Source organism: Amborella trichopoda, chromosome 9 (genome assembly GCF_054954075.1).
Source record: "Amborella trichopoda isolate Santa Cruz 75 chromosome 9, AtrichopodaSantaCruz75HAP2 v2.0, whole genome shotgun sequence".
In the NCBI taxonomy this organism is placed as follows: domain Eukaryota; kingdom Viridiplantae; phylum Streptophyta; class Magnoliopsida; order Amborellales; family Amborellaceae; genus Amborella; species Amborella trichopoda.
In genome coordinates, this window is record NC_142344.1 from 738,200 (window position 1) to 755,582 (window position 17,383).

At 35.0% G+C, this 17,383-nt stretch overlaps 1 protein-coding gene across 10 annotated transcripts; it reads left to right on the plus strand.

Moving 5' to 3' along the window:
• Positions 1-2,825: 2,825 nt before the first annotated feature.
• On the plus strand, positions 2,826-16,367 carry LOC18438410 (uncharacterized). 10 transcript variants are annotated; one of them, XM_088846841.1, is made up of 12 exons: positions 2,826-3,283; positions 7,985-8,268; positions 9,514-9,708; positions 9,944-9,998; positions 10,152-10,498; positions 10,740-11,031; positions 12,134-12,292; positions 12,811-13,176; positions 13,297-13,362; positions 14,631-14,679; positions 15,085-15,208; positions 16,036-16,367. In XM_088846841.1, exons 6-12 carry the CDS (start codon positions 10,756-10,758, stop codon positions 16,121-16,123), a joined length of 1,128 nt encoding a protein of 375 aa, XP_088702967.1. In that variant the 5' UTR covers positions 2,826-3,283; positions 7,985-8,268; positions 9,514-9,708; positions 9,944-9,998; positions 10,152-10,498; positions 10,740-10,755; the 3' UTR covers positions 16,124-16,367. The 10 variants fall into 10 exon arrangements, with proteins under 10 accessions (XP_088702967.1, XP_088702965.1, XP_088702968.1 ...); XM_088846839.1 differs by having other exon boundaries at positions 9,548-9,708; positions 10,685-11,031; XM_088846842.1 differs by having other exon boundaries at positions 9,548-9,708.
• Positions 16,368-17,383: the final 1,016 nt, after the last annotated feature.

A 17,383-nucleotide genomic window follows, 5' to 3' on the forward strand; every position in this document is an offset into this window, starting at 1 on the left:
CTCGGGAGTTTTTCTTTTTTTTTTAAAAAAAGCACCTGACCAACGTTTCAAATATGGGACAAGTGTAGTTGTACGTAATATTTTTTTAAAATTGTATCATTATGTAGTTATTTTATAGTAATTCGGTACGACATAATTTTTCCAACCCACAATCATCTTTGTAATTATAAATGGGTAGAATGTTGAATAGTTCATATTTCTACGAGGATTTTGACAAATTTCCCTTCAATTTTTTGCCTTATTTTTCCTTAATTTTTGTCCTCATTCTATTGTCTTCTTAACAAATGGTATACATGCCTTACATCTGTTATACACTGAAAGCCTATAATCAGACCAAAAGGATTGCAAATGACCTTCAGCACTCAAAAGTCATGAACTCTTTAGTCAAGCGGATAAAGGATGTTATTTTTCCAATAAAAGAGTTTTTGAGAAAATTTATATTGAACAATACACGCATGAGTTGCTCGATGTCACATGTATAAGAAGTGATCATGACATTTTTGTACTAAAGATTTTAAAGTAATTAATTTTATACGAAAGGTATACAATGAGACTAACTAAAGATTTTAAAGTAATTAAGTTTATACAAAAGGTATACAATGAGACTAACTAATTGCGTTATAAAGAGGTACCAAACTTCATTAACTGTTAGATTAGGAATCAAATGGTTGAAACCGTGTCATTATTTGGACATAAAATGTAAAATAAAATTTCTCGAATGTCGTGACACACTTTTATCTATTGAATTTTGCATCTAATATATAAGGGTGTGGTTTTAACATCTAATTAAGGCGCACCACCAAATTTTATCATAACATGTAATTTTGGCATAAAACTTACTAGAATTATTTAAGAATATATTTTCATATCTAATTATAAAAATTAAACTTAAAAAATGATTAAAATTAAGTAGATTTATGAACATATGAAAATATTGAAAATAGACGGCCTAGATAATGTATTGCAAGATGCGCTATTTTTTAGTCTCAAATATCTTATTTTTTCATATTCAAACATCTCAATATTGCGATGGTCAACTAGAGGGTGTTTCCAAACCTTAAAGTAAACTTTTCCCAATAGGCAGATGTGACCTCCTTATACAAAAAACAAATAATCTCATAATATACAATCCCAATCTTATATATTTAACAACCAAATCTCATCAGGTATTCTTAAAATAAACTATAAAACACCTTTATTTTCTCTCTGTCTCCACAAAACCCATGTGTATAAACATAAATGTATAAATAGTGTGTAACAAAAGCATGCAACCATGCACTACTCTCCAAATTCCATGCTACCTTATCAAATCTAGTTGATGCAAATAACACAATTAGCAACAATTGCTTTACATCTTTATGGAAGCTATCTTTAAAATCAACCAAAAAAATTTGAGAAAATATCACTAAAATGGCTAGAGCATCTTGAAAATCATTGAGGCAGTTGAACCAACCAATTGGGGTTGATTTAAAAATATCATTTTACTCAAATGCCTCCTAAAATAATTTACTAAAATTGTCCAAACTATTGTTGTTTTAAGTTTGGAATCCTGCACAAAGAGTACATGGGTAATTCAGCATTACATGAGTGGCCAAGCCAAGCCAAAACTCGCACACTCTTTAACTTGTTTTGGATCTCCAAACAGAAAAAATAAAGGTTTCTAAATTTCTCCTATTTTATAGAAGTTATATACTCCCCCATCCAATTGTCCAATCTAGATTAAATAAGTGATCGTTTGATCTAGATCCGATGCCTCAGAGTATATATATCTTTCGCTGTTTTGAAATCAAAACAAAAACCTGTTTGGGCTAGGCCAATTGATGAAACTACCTCCAATCATTCCAGGTTTCGAGCCAAAAAATACATGTTCCAGATTTTAAAGTCTAAATAAATAAGGGCAGGTTGGTGACTTATTTCAATAGCTAAATAATAGAATTTGCTTACCTCCTCGGATTCCAAACTTAAAAGACAAGAATTTTGGGCACTCTTTAATAAAAGAAAAAATATACAAAAGATATACGTTTATATTTTTAGTACAGGAAGATAAAAGTTATTATTGTTTTATTAGATTTCAAATTGAGTAGTTGTCATGATTAGACTCAATTAAAAAAAAAAAAAATCCCAAACTATGTGATATTCCCCAAACCATTAAATTTGACATAAGCTGGAAGTAATTATAATGTCCTCGTAATAAGAATAGATAGTCTCATTGTGTGCAATTCTAGAATAAGAGGTACTTGATTGAAAAGTTTTTATCTAATGCAACCACATTCTCAAAACATTGGATAATTTCATTACCTCATGTATTTTTCTTTCAGCTGGAAAATTGTTTGATAGGGCTGCAGCCTGTCAAAGTAAGTTCAGCTCATAACTCATTGAATTTTGTAATGTAATTATAGAAAAACCTAATATTGATCATCTCTGCTTGAACATTATGGTTGTAAAAAAAATTGGATTTTTAAGTTCTAAAAATAATTCATATCGTACTATAGTATATATATCATCTATTTAATACTAAAAATAAGCGTCTATAGATCTGTATAATTTTTTAGCTTCGAATTTTACTATGAATGTTGAAAATTGATTTTAAAACCATCATAAAAAATTTTATGGAAAGTGTTATTTTGTTTTCATAAATCCGGGGCCTTAGAGAAACTTCATCCTTTGAGCAACTTCAAGTTTCAATGATATTATTGCCTTCCCTAATATCGTATTAATTCAGTAGACTTCAATTTTATTTAAACCATCATTCGATAATAACAAGAACATCTATCAGTACAATTATCTGCTATAAATGAGGAGCCGTATAGAGAGAGAGAGAGAGAGAGGGAAAGAGTGAGAGACGGGGGGATTGGGCAAGTGAAAGAGGGCGGCGGAAAAGCTTCGTTTATTATTATTTCCTATTAAATATCATATTCATCAGAGAAAACGCAAATGCTTCATCTCTCGAGTCAACCGCCCGCACTGTGTTTCTCTCTCTTCCTCACTTTGGCTGCTTTCCCTTTCAGTCCAGGCCCCAAGCCCTCGTACTCTCTCTCTACAGCTCCAAATCACACCGTTTCTCTCTCTAAAACTTCGAATCACTCAATTGACAGCAAGAAGGCCTCCGTCGCTGCAAGCGCCATGGAGCCCCCTGTTGCCAAGAAAATTAGGCGTGAGATGGAGATGTTTGGCGATGTTAGGATTGACAATTACTACTGGCTTCGTGATGATTCTCGCTCTAACCCTGAAGTTCTTTCCTATCTCAACCAGGAAAACTCTTACACTGAGTCTGTAATGTCCGGTAAAATTCTATCCTTGCTGAATCTTTTTATTGGCATTGTGCTCATAAGTTGATCCCTTATTTATTTTTGAGCTTAAATTTGAGTTCTTCTTGTCCTGACCTGGAATATACTCACATAGGATATGAATGTCTGATAAAATTCCAATTTTGCTGAAATGATCAATAGTCATCTTGATTATCAGTTCATTCATTTGATTTTGGTTAACTGGATATTAGTTTTTGTAGTTCATCTGGTTTTTTTGAATGATCTCGTTATGCAATAATGTCTATATGGGATTGTTTTGTCTCGTTGAATTTCCTTTCGTTTTCTAGGGTTGTGGATCTAGACTCCGCATGATTCTCCCTATATTAATTTATTTTTATGCTGGAATTGTATTGGAAAAAGTTTATGTAGAGCCCAGGCTCTAAACAATTAAATTAGAGCTCACCTAAAAAATTTAACTAGAAAAGGTTGTTTTGATGCCCAAATATCCTCAAATCATCTCGATATCAAGATGCACGAGTGTGAGAAAAAAAATAGATTTTAAGTTTTGGAAATAGTGCATCTTGTAAGGCATTTTTGTACCGACAGTTTTCCCAATTGTCAAGTTTTCATGGATCTGCTAAATCTACACTATTTTTGAAGCTTTAAATTTATAATTAAATATGAAAATATATTGTAAGGCTATTACAAAGATTTCCAGCATTGAAACCACATTTCTCAGCACTATTTGAAGGTGCATTGTACTTTAATTGTTTAGAGCCTAGGCTCTATACAAACCACACCCATTATATATTGATTATCCATTTGTTTAAATGGATATGTTCCTTCATGAAATTGAATAATCAACAATAAGAATTTATTTCATTGCCAACCCCCTATATATATATATATATATATATATATATATATATATATATATATATATAGTAAACCTTCCAATAACTGGGCAATTATAATGAATAGTAATATAGGTGGAATTTCAGCCGTCAGATCTTCATCATGTGGTTCAGAATGCATATCATTATATGAATTTTAATTTTTTTCTATAAATCTAATTAAATTTTTTTAGAAAAGTGTGTACTAAAAAATAGGGTGCACAATTAAAAAATATATAAAACATATTTCTCAAAATATAAAATGACCAAAATACACCTGAAAAATGATGTGGGTAATTTGGTCATTTTAATTTATTGAAAGTAATTTTTTTTTATTTTTATATGGTGCGCAATAATGTTAGGTATATACACCCAAAATTTCATCTTAATCAGATTTATAGAAAAACAAAATTAAAATAGTGATATGTATTTGGAACCTCTCGATGAAGATCTAACGGTTGGGATTCCACCTATATCACTATTCATTATAGCTACCCAGCTATTGTTAGGTTTACTCATATATATATATATATATATATATATATATATATAGGAAAACTCTTAAAAATTCCCATAGGAGATTTGAACAGTGTTTTACCTTGACGGTTTATTGAACGGAGCCACAATGGACGATGCGTGGTCTGTGGCGGTTTCCGCGTGTTTTGTGATCGCAACGGACCTAGTATGTCCATTGCGGTCTTTTAATTCACACCGTCCGATTTTTATCGGACGGTGCCGAGCCTATGGGCGAAAACACTGTTCATTTTCGCCCATAGGCGTTGCGTAGCGGCTTCCATATATGGGTGAAAATGAACAATGTTTTCACCCATAGGCTCGGCGCTGTCCGTTTTTTTCGGACGGCGTGGATTAAAGACCGTCACGGACATAGCATGTCCGGGGCGGTCTGTCATGGATATAGCATGTCCGTGACGAGATTTTTTCATGTAAAATTGACGCAAAAAATATACGGGGACCGCCATGGCTCCCGTAGGTCTATGGCAGTTTTTAAGTAAAATCGTTTCGTACATAGCATGTCCATGATGGGGGTGAAATACTGTAGAAATTCGCTTGTAGGTGTTTTTAAACCTTTTCCTATATATATATATATACACACACACACACACACACGCACATACACACACTGCAATTATCAGGTATTTAGACCATTTTGTTGTAATTTCATATTGCAATTAATAGGTATTTTGATTTTGTTGGATTTTTTCCCTTTCATGACCTTTGATAGACTTATCCATGTTGCATGCTTTAAGGATCCCAAACAATTTTTTTTCAAAAACAAAAAAAAGCACTGAACGATTAATTATCATTTTAGGTCTAACCATTTCAAGGGGCAATTTTCTTAAGGTGGGAAATGGGCCCGGCTAGCTGGTTAGAGTCTTGGCATGGCCAGTTGAAAGGGCCCGGCCCTGGCCCGCCCTTTAGATTTGATAGGGCCATACCGGGCCACAATCTGCAATGCTAGGCCCAGCCATAGAGGGCCTATATTCTGGCCTGGGCCTAGGCTTAGCTAGGCTTGGCCAGACTGCCCGGCCTATTTCCACCATTCCCTCCTTACGAGCTACTTTGAGGGGGCTGGCCCTCCATTATGGTTTCTCTAGTTCTTCTAACTTCTGCATGCCCCATTTTCCTTTTTTTTTTTTTTGAATGTTAAATTTTGTATTAGTAAAGAGAGATGTACACATTGCAAAAAATGGCTACCCACATGTTGGGAACTTTTACAAAATCCACCCAACGGGTGTTGATCAACAAAAAAAATGCTATACAAGCATAAAAACCAAAAAACCATGGGGGATTATAAATGTGTGAGCGAGCTAGTTCTCTGCCTGGGTAGCGCCTTACTTAGCTAGATCGTCTGCTACTTGATTGTCCTGGCGCCAAATGCACCCAAGAGACCTGTGTATGCCTGATGTCAAAGATCTCATCAAAGACCGAAATGAGTTTCCATGGGGGTGGTGCCCCCCCCGGGGGCCCAAGTGATGACATTTTTGGAATCGCCTTCCATGATAAGGGAGGAACTCCAGGAAGGATTGAAGAGTTTGAGGCCTTCCAAAAGGGCAAGGGCCTTTGTGGTCTTTGAAGATTTCACCTACGCTTGCCGGGCCTGGGTTGCCAAGGGAGCAACTGTCGAAATTGAGCTTTATTCGGCTAGGTTCCGGAGGGCACCACATGGATGCGTGAGGGATACAATGAGGCTTGAAGTGATGAATAAATGCCAATTGAGGAGGAAATCCAAAGCCGGTAAAAGCTTGAATCTGCTGTGATTTGATGCCCAAAAAATCACGTTGGGCATGATAGAGTTCCACAAGGCCCATGGGTGAGAGGATTGGCCTTGAAATATCCAGTGGCCCTGATAGAGTCCCACATGCCCCCATTTATCTATTTAGTAATTTTCTGATTTAATCTAACCTAATCTCTAACCTTAAGCTAACTCCAAACTATATCCCACTTATGTGGAAAGTCAACTATATCACCCCATCGAAATTATTTAATCAACCTAACACATTCCCTATTCAAATAAGATATTCAACCTAAATCTTTAGACAACCGGGAAATTAATTTCCAGCTCAAAAAAGAAGCGCCTAAATCTTTTGGATTATAGCACTTGTTTATCGTCTTTAATTCTATTTTCATTGCAAAAATGACGCTAAAGCTTCTTATTGTGCATTTTATTTTGGAAAAGTCTTATCCTTTGTATGTGTCACGAGTCCATGACTTAATTGTGCTCTCTTTGATCATTGTCACATTTTTCTGCAATCCCACTCTGTATTTCTACACTGCCATGACTAATGATGATTCTTCTGTATGTGAGATCTTCTTTCAGTTCTCTTGCCTCAATAGGTGTATTATTAACAGTTATTCTTCTACATCTAACAATGCATTTGATTTTCAACTTGTTAAATAAGCACTTAATTTTTTTTGTTGTACATCCTACATGAGCACTTGAAATAAAAACGTAGTGCCATACATTGATGCATATTTATTCTCAGTTGTATCTTTAAGTTGTTTTTGTTTAGATATTCACATACTCGCATTTATGGTCACATGCTCATATTTAACTAAACTTGTCTTTATCATCTCCAATCAGCTTGTTTTGCGACAAAAAAGTGTAATGCATTTAGCTGCATATCCTTTCATTAAATAACCAAGCATATAGAAGTGGATAGACTGCACTTAATTCGAGAAAAAGAGGCTATTATTTGATTCCTTCATTTGACCTCTATTCCTTGGGCCAAGCCTAAGGGAATCTATTACTATTCCCAAAGCTCCCTATTCTAAGCTATGTATGGAAAGTTATTCCTATTATTACTGCCTAACTTATTCTTAGTCACTACCCAAGAATTGTGCAATGCCCCACCCATTATTTTTTTGTTGAGCTGCTGCGAGTTTTAGTCCAATCTTGGCAGCACTTTCATTTACTTCTGATGCAGATCTATTTTATTGAAAAAGAAGAAAAAAGAGTCAAAACCACTGATGTTAAATACCCCAAAATTAACTGAATTGTTACAATTAAAAGGAAATATATGTTGTATGCATCTTTATATGATTCCTGTTGAATATTTTAATACTTCAGTGTGAATGTAAATTCTAGCATTATATGCTCCCCTCAGTCTTTTAAGAAGGTGGAATATAGGACAATGTTAACTTATAAAGACCCCTTATAGTAATTGCTTTTCTTTTTTACTCTCTCTTTTGTTTCGTTTTGAAAGTTAGAGAAAGCTCTCTTTCCTTTGAACTCCATTTTGAGTTCATTACTTATTCAAAATTGTACCCATTGGCATTAAAGATGAAATGCTTACTAGTGATGCTGTGTGAAACTGGTGCCAGAAATCAAACCATTACAAGATAAGATATACACCGAGGTGAGAGGGAGAATAAAAGAAGATGATATTACTGTTCCTTCACGCAAAGGACCTTACTTCTATTACGATAGGACTTTGGAGGGAAAGGAGTATGTTCAGCATTGTAGACGTCATATTCCTGAGGGCGAGGGACCCGGCTCTGTGCATGAAGTAATGCCAACAGGACCTGATGCTCCTGAGGAGGAAATTATTTTAGATGAAAATGTTAGGTCTCAAGGACATGAATATTACAGACTTGAGGCATTTAAAGTATGGTTTATTCTTTTTCTCTCTAGTTGTTTATTCTCGAGACTTCAATAAGTTTTTTGTTGATTATTGCGGTGTTTATTTAAAGGTCTGTATCTTTCTCTCCACGTCCATGCACACAAATCTCCTAGGAGGAGGAGGAGATGTTGAAGAAAAATGTGATGAGATGCCGGAGGGGATATTTTGTCCTGTTTTAATAAGATTGTCTGTGATCTGAAATAGAGGAGATTATTGAGAGGATGATAACTTGTGCACGAGAAATATATTGAGATCATAGTGATAATTGATTAAGAATTACTATCTCTATGTTAAAAAGGTTTCATTACCAACTCTTAAGGGTATCTCTTCTGATACAAAGAAAGTGGGAGGGATTTAAAAAGACTTTTTTCTCTCCATTTTAACATGATTAATTACAGAATGGGATAATGGGAAATTTTCAGATGGATAATTGTGCTACTCTTTTAAATAGGGGTGTGGTTTGCATAATGTTGCAACCTTAAACAATCAAATTAAGGCACGCTTCTAAATTTTATCATAAGATGTAATTTTGGTGCCAAAAATTCGTAGGATGGCTTGAAAGTCTATTTTTATCTCTAATTATGAATTTTTAAACTTCAGAAATGGTTCAAATCAAGTAGATCTATAAAAACACGATAAACTTGAAAATAGACAGTCTAGATAATGTGTTGCAAGATGCACTATTTTTGAGTCTCGAAATCTTTTTGTTTTTTTCATATCCTTGTATTTCTATGTCGAGATGATCAATTAGAGGGTTTTCCAACATCAAAACGACCTTTCCGATGGATTTGAGAGGTGCACCTTAATTCTACATTTTAAGGTTGCAACCTTAAATGAACTTTTCCCTTTAATAGAAACAAATTATGGGTACTAACGAGAAGTAACGAAGGATTACAAATCTCTTCTAATTTCATTATAAAATCCGTTTTTAAACATTCACGAAAAGTCAAAACTGTGGCTGCGGAGTGCATTGGCTGCATGCCATATACATACAGATTTTATATATTAAAACAGTGCAGCACCCCCCTGGCTGTTACTGCAAAATAACAGTGTTGAATAAAAGTCCTCTCTTACTGGTTTTAAATAATGGCTGTTATGTCTATTATATTGATAATGGATCCTGGCCATTATAATGCCAGAATGCCTATTTTAAATTGCACACATATGCACAAAATGCAAAATTTTGAATCGTTACTTCATTAAATTCTCTTACTGGCCCAAATCATGCAGATTAGCTCGAATAACAAGTTGATGGCATATGCAGAAGACACAAAAGGAGATGAAATCTATACAGTCAGTATCGCGGATATCGAGACTCAAAGTCCCATTGAGAAGCCCCTAACAGGCGTAACAGAGGCAATTGAGTGGGCCGGTGATGAGGCTCTTGTCTATGTCACTATGGATGAGATCCACAGACCAGACAAGGTAAGTCATGCTGTGTGCACTTGAAATCAGTTAAGCATCTGTTCTTAGTAACCAATGAAGGAAGACGAGAAGAAAGACAATAGGTTTCTTTAATCGATTTGTTATCTGGCTTCTGTGTATCTTAATCTTTATTGAAAGGTCTGCATTTCTTTGGATTCTATACCCTACTACTTTATTTTCTTAGTTTTCTTTTGACGATTTTCATGGCGCTCTCATTTGATTTTCATATCCACAGCTGTGTTCCATGTTCGCTGTCCAGTACTTATGCACTTTTGTCAGTCAATGAATAGGTACTTGATAGGCACAACAACATCTTTGAGATGCATTAAGTCATTTGTTTAATGAGTCAAAATCCATCACTTCGAGGGGTTCTCTTTGTGATGAATGACATACTTATTTTTAAGATTTAGTTCTGAGTTAATTTTTGTACTCATTCTGCGCAGGTATGGTTACACAAGATAGGGTCTAATCAATCAGAAGATTGCTGCCTCTATCATGAAAAGGATGATTTGTTCTCCCTTGATCTTCAAGCCTCTGAAAGCAAACGATACTTGTTTGTTGCATCCGAAAGTAAAACCACATGCTTTGTTTTTTACTTGGACATTTCAAACCAAGAGCAAGGGCTTGTCGTTTTAACACCTCGTGTTGAAGGAGTTGATACTGATGTAAGTCATCGAGGTGGTCATTTCTTTATTAAAAGGAGAAGTGATGAAGTGTTCAATTCAGAATTGCTTGTATGTACTCTGGACAATTTAACTGCTACCACTGTGTTGCTTCCTCATAGGGAAAGGTAACAACTCTCTCCGAGGAATATTAATGAACCTGATTATTATGGATTGCTTTTATATTGAGTCTGCTCCCTTTGCTTGCTCACTGGATTGTTTGTGCATATTACATCATAGGTTGGCATCATGTTGAACTTATCAGTTTTAGTCTTTTAAAAATGCTGAATTTTATGGCCTGAACTTTGATGAAGGGAGTGGTTCATTTTCCATGACTGAAGGCTTACTACAAATTTGTATGGTGGACAGTGTGAAACTAGATGATATGCAACTTTTTAGTGATCATCTTGTTGTCTATGAGCGTGAAAATGGTCTGTGTAAAGTAACAGTCTATGGCCTTCCTCCTGAGGGGCAAAAGATTGTAGGCCTTCAAACTGGGAGAGCAATCAACTTCATTGATCCTGCATATTCCGTGGGCCAGATAAAATCTCAATTTTCTTCACATATTTTGAGATTTGGTTATAGCTCATTGAGGACACCTTATTCTGTCTATGACCATGACATGAACACAAACACCACAGTTCTGAAGAAGGTTAATTCGGTAAGGAAATTTCGTAAATATTTCCACTTGCTCCTTTATTATTTGTTATTCCGTGAAGCATGAATTTAATTTGTTCACATTAGACTACAGTGCAACTTAGGCTTATCATCTCCTCAAATTTGTGATCTTACAATGTCTATTATTAATTTGATCATGGAAAAGTGTCGGTTTGACATCTCTCTATTCCAAATGTGAGTATGTTTATATCTGTGTGTATGTATGTGCGTATGTGTCCAATGTGCTTGTGCATGCACGGTGATTAATCCCTTCCCTATTGTGTGAGGGCTAGATTATTTTTTGTGGCAATAAGTAGTCACTTGAGGTGTCCATGGTTTTGAGCCAGTCTGAGTGAAGGATGTTTGGTTATATTCTTCCCCCTCCCCCCACCCACCCCCCCGCACAATTTTTGTTTGCTTCCCTGTTTGTACTTTCTGTTATACTAATAATTATTGCCATCTTTGATTAAGCAGTGAATATTATTCTGAAGATCATTTCGTAATCAAGTAAGCATCTCAGTACGAAGTATAAAATGATTTGCACATTATTATTTCTGGAAAGCTTATTGGAACTTATTGCTGATATGTTTGTTAAATTATGAAATCTGGGGGTTTCTCTTTCTTTTTCCATAAAGAAATTGTGTATTTCATATCTCAGTGAAATTGAAAGGAGTCGGCATTGTATGCATAGTAAACAGGAGGAATTTCATGTCTATTCGAAGAGTTTGTAGTCTTCTGTCTGTGACTATAATCATGATCTTAAATCAATATTGAAGAAAGTTTTTAGGGAATGACAGCATGATTCTCATCAACCCTAATCATGAACATATATGTTGGTACACATGCAATGACATGACTGTCCCTGTAAAAGACAGTACATATACATCATGTTTAATGAGAAGTGTTTACTCAACTACTCTTTCATCATGGACTATAGTTACAAGACTTTCTGCAAATATATTCTTACTGACAACATCAACAATGCTCCTTAAGTCGTACATCTAAATTACCAAGTTCTTGAGATTCCAGTTGTTTTTTGGTTTTCATAACTCATATTGATTTCAGTTAGTATTTTTTTCTTTGGTTAATCCTTTTGTGAGTCTCAGGTTTTGGGAGGTTTTGATGCGAAGCACTATGTAACTGAGAGGAAATGGGCAGTTGCTGAGGATGGAACACAAGTACCTATTTCAATAGTTTATAGAAAGAACCTGGTTAAGCTGGATGGGAGTGATCCAATGGTTCTTTATGGTTATGGCTCATACGAGGTACATCTGTATGATTAAGTTCAATGTTATGGATTGGCTCTATTCCTTAAGCTGGTAAATAAAGACATTTGTCTAGAAATCTAATTAGAGATCAAAGATCAAAGATCATCTTATACCCTACCGAGACTTCTGTAGTTATATTATTAGGCAGCTCACAAGATACAATCACTTTTATATTCAGAGGGTTTGCGCTACTTTTGAGATAAGAGTGCCTAAGTTGGCATGCAGTGGCTCACGTATATATTCTCATTTAATTGTGTGGGTCTTCTCAGTTGTTCCAAATAGAAATCTTAAACTTATTAAACCACATCAATTTTTTTTTTTAATTTGTTCAGTATTATTGTTTAAGATTTCCAAATAGAAATCTTAAACTTATTAAACCTCATCAAAAAATTTTGTTTAATTTGTTCAGTATGAAATCTTAATTTTGGTTAATTTTTTCAGTATTATTATTGTTTTTCTGATCTTTATTTGTTCTATGATTTTCATATCATATCCGCTAATTTTATTTTGTACAGGCCTGCGTGGATCCTTCTTTCAGTGCATCAAGATTGTCTTTGCTGGATCGGGGCTTTGTATATGCAAAAGCACATATTCGAGGAGGAGGAGAAATGGGGAGGAAGTGGTATGAAAATGGAAAACTCTTGAAGAAGAAAAACACTTTCACTGATTTTATTGCATGTGCAGAGTACTTAATAAAGATCAGATACTGTTCAAAAGAAAAGCTGTGCATTGATGGGAGGAGTGCTGGAGGGCTGCTTATTGGCTCTGTTCTAAATATGCGACCTGATTTGTTCAAGGCCGCAATGGCTGGAGTTCCATTTGTTGACGTAGTGACTACAATGTTGGATCCAACCATCCCTTTGACCACATCTGAATGGGAGGTATTTGGGAAATGCTTCCTACATATCCTTTTGGCTTGTTAATATATTGATTATAAGTTTGCAATCTTTGCTAAGATATCCTTGACTTTTAGCTAAATCTTCTTTGGGTGCTTGGTGCAGGAATGGGGTGACCCTCGGAAGGAGGAATTTTATTTCTATATGAAGTCTTACTCTCCAGTGGACAATGTGAGTGCATTTCTGATATTATTATCTATTGTTGTCCATCTATTCAGGCATTTTGATTGTTGCACTTAATTACCGGGTCCAATCTTTGTTGGGTGTGGTTTGCATACGGTTACAACCTTAAACTAAGTTGCACCTCCAAACTTTACGATGAGATGCAATTTTGATGTTGAAAATTCTAGCATGGTGCAAGAATCTTTATCCCTACTTGTAAAATTTTAAACTCCAGAAATGGTTTGGATCAATTGGATCTATAAACACATGAAAATCTTGAAAATAGACTGTCCAAATAATGTGTTGCAAGATATATAATTTTTAGGACTGGCAATCTCTTTTTTTCTCCATATATATAGATCTCAGTGTCGAGATGATCAATTAGATGTTTTTCCAATATTAAAATAACCTTTTTTGAAGACTTTAGTGGTGCACCTTAATTTTATATTTTAAGGTGTCAACCTTATATAATCTTTTTCCATCTTTGTTTGATTAAAATTTCCCTTAGTTTTGAGCAGACCAAGGCGTCAGATCTGGATGGACTACTTGTTTCTTTTTCGTGCTAATGGCATGGATCAATTTTGAATGTGCTGACTATTACCTTATACATGATGCTAGTTGTTTTAAATAATAAAAATTGAGTTGCATTTATTAATTGGCCAGTTCATTGTTCATTGGTGGGGAGGAATAAACCCTCAAGAAGAACTTCCCTTGAAGGATCCCAAGGGCAATGACAGAAAATGCTATCATTTTCTATCTTTAATTTCTGGTAACAATAGCATAGGAGACAATTGCAAGCTTTTTGGATAAGAAGGTGTTATTTTTGGTAAATCCTTATTGTAAAATAGTTTGTAGCGATAAATCCTGGCCCCTTGATCTTCATTACAGCAAATACTCTATTTAAGATTTAAAGAATTTAATTTCACAAATAGAGAAGAAATGCTTTATTCAAGAAGGACAAGCATGATTTTCTTTAGAGAAAGATTGCATGCATCATGCATGGATACTGAAGGAAAATGTAAGAGATTTGCAACATGGTTTTCTTGTTGAGAAACTTTCCTGCTTATTACAGGAAGGGTTCATTATGTGATTCACAGAAATATTGCTTCTTGTGATGGGCTGGTTTTGCCTTCTGTCCTGTATCCAACAAGATTTAACCAAATGTTATTGGGGGTCTGACAAATGGCCATTCTGTTTCAACTACATTATGGTCTTTCTTGTGATATGTATTAGAGAGTTCTGTTGTCTGCATCTGATGAGTGTCTATTTCTTTGCAGATTAAACCACAAGCTTACCCTAACATTCTCGTCACAGCTGGTCTAAATGGTATTCAATCCATTTTCAGATTTGGCGTTGTCAAATTTGGTCTTTAGCTCTTCTTTTTTCATTAGCTCTTTTTTCCGTAAATCATTATAGTGGAAATAAAAATAAGGGAAAATATATTCACCACTCGTATTTGGTATGTGGATCACCACTCTTATTTGGTATGTGGACACCATCAGACCATTCAAGGTTTGTTCGTGATGATGGATGTTATACATACCTTAGTTCCCAATGATGGACATTTGTCGTGTTACAGTTAATATCCACCGTCCATCAATGGAAACAGATGGTGGATGTACCCGTGTTTTATGGTGTACTATAGTCCATAGACCATGTTATATGGAAAGCTTTCCCTATACATCAAAAGCGAAAAGTAAAGGGGTTTTTTCTGCTGTGTTTTACTTCTAGACCCACGGGTTTTGTATTCTGAACCCGCTAAGTTCGTGGCGAAGCTGAGGGACTTAAAGACGGACAAAAACTTTCTGCTGTTTAAGTGTGAAATGGGTGCAGGGCACTTCTCAAAATCTGGAAGGTAGATGATTCCCTATCTCCCTATCTCCATTTTCTTTGTTTGTTACCTAGCAGCAAAAGGTAGTGAAGGAACACTTAGTACATGCATTTGTTATTTGTTAATGGAATAAAATATTATCTTTTGAGAGGAAAATATGAGAGATATTTTCTAAGCTCTGCTTGAAAACTTTTTGAAGTATTCTAGAAAGAAAAATAAAATGAAAATTCGAAATGAAAATGGCCATTGGTCTCTTTTCTGGAAATTAGAAGAAAGTAGATGGAATCCACACACAAACACAAAAAAAAATACAAATACACTTCACTCTCTATCTAGGCACTTGTTTCAAATTGGGTGATTGATGAAATGTCGCAAACTCTCTCTCTTTCTGATACACGACCACTCCATTGCCATGTGTTTATGTGTATACATGGTGCTACTAAAGAAAGAGCAGACTCTCATTTTCTGTTGTTTACATGGTAGGACAGCACATTATTTTCGCAGAGGATCTCATAACTCTCTGTCTCTCACTATATCTATCTATCTATCTATTGAGCCACGACCAACCCATCACCCATGCCTATGTGCACACATGGTACTACTGTAGAAAGAGTAGCATGTTAGCTTTGTGTCTATCTATTGAGCCACGACCAACCCATCACCCATGTCTATGTGCACACATGGTACTACTGTAGAAAGAGTAGCATGTTAGCTTTGTTTACACAGTAGGGCCATTACATTATTTTCACAAAGAAGCTCTCTCTCTCTCTCTCGCTAGATTGTTTTTTTTGTTGACTTTGTAGGGCAATTCCATTATTTTTAGAGGCGCTGATGATTGTCCTTTTTTGCAGATTTGAAAGGTTGGAGGAAGATGCCTTCCAATATGCATTTATTCTCAAGGCATTGGAAATGGTTCCACCCAATGGTTCTCTCATTTAAATACGCACCCTTTTTCATGTTTAAGAAACAATAATGATTATTCGTTCCATTTTAAAGTTGAGAAGGCCTATTTATTCCAGTGGAACATTTATAATATGGCCTTGCAAGGGCATTCATATGAAATTCATATCATGTTTCCTTGAGCAATTAGATTTTGGCTTTGTTGTAGTACATTAAATATCCATGCCTAAGGCATATTATAAATAGGAAAAGTATGCAATAAAACCATGTATTTTGGTGCAAAGGGGTCTATTATTTAAATTTGAAATGGGTAGCTGGGGATGAGTTATTGACCGGTTCAAATACAACGTTTTTGAATTTTGTGACACGTCATGTTGGATGTGACATTTGGCAATGGAATGATTATGACCTTGTTATATATCTTATGGGATTGTCTATAAAGAGACTATTTATCTTTTGTACATAGAGGTCAACTATTCGGATGTCAAATTGGATGGCTTGATGTGAGTCACAAAGTTTGAGATTTTTTTTTTTTTCTTTTTGACTTTTGTGTCTATTCAATGACACTTTTATAACCACCCATTTTGAAATTTAAGGAACAAAAATGATTGTGACCTTTATATATCAAAAATAAATGGCTTTTTTGTAAACAATCCTTTATTTTATCTAAGTGTTTCTTTGAGATATCTTGGCATAGTTTTAGAGTGTCAAAGGTGGAAAACATGTTGGCTATGGGTAGGCTCAAGTAACATGGAACCTGTTCGGGTAACCGGCTAGGTCTCGGTCGGGCTAAAATGGGTTAAAAGTTGTTAAAAAGTCTTTGAAATTACGAAAATTATGTTTGAAGTATAATTAAATAAAAAAACAACTAGATGGGATTAAAAAAATAGTGAAAAAATAGATTTTGAAAATATCAATTTTTGCCCAAGGGTATTTTAGAAAAATCTAAGAAAAGAGAAAAATGCAAAAATAAGCATCTATGGTGAAAATACGTCCCAATATTTTTTAAAACAATAAAAATATCAAAAAACCTATTACAAACAAATTTCCTATTTTTTTGGATTTTTATAGTTTTTTTTTAATCTTTTTAAAAGTTCTTGGCTTGACAATTAGGGGTGGCAGCGGGTCGAGTTTGTTTGGACCCAGACTCGAATTGATTCAGGTTCAGGTTTTGGGTCTAGACTCGACCTGTGGGGTTCAAAAATTGGACCCATACTTGTACCCGTTGGGTCTCGGGTCTACGTCATCGGGTCTTGAGTCCACTGTCATCTTCACTATGAGCTACTTTTTTCTTTCTTT

What these genes read in the sequence shown, in the direction of transcription:
- LOC18438410 (XM_006848594.4), top strand. Translation starts at nt 2,935, where the DNA reads ATGCTTCATCTCTCGAGTCAACCGCCCGCACTGTGTTTCTCTCTCTTC. An exon ending in CACTGAGTCTGTAATGTCCG is followed by an intron (nt 3,284 to 7,984) that starts GTAAAATTCTAT and finishes AACTGGTGCCAG; the next exon opens with AAATCAAACCATTACAAGAT. An exon ending in CTTACTCTCCAGTGGACAAT is followed by an intron (nt 13,363 to 14,630) that starts GTGAGTGCATTT and finishes ATTTCTTTGCAG; the next exon opens with ATTAAACCACAAGCTTACCC.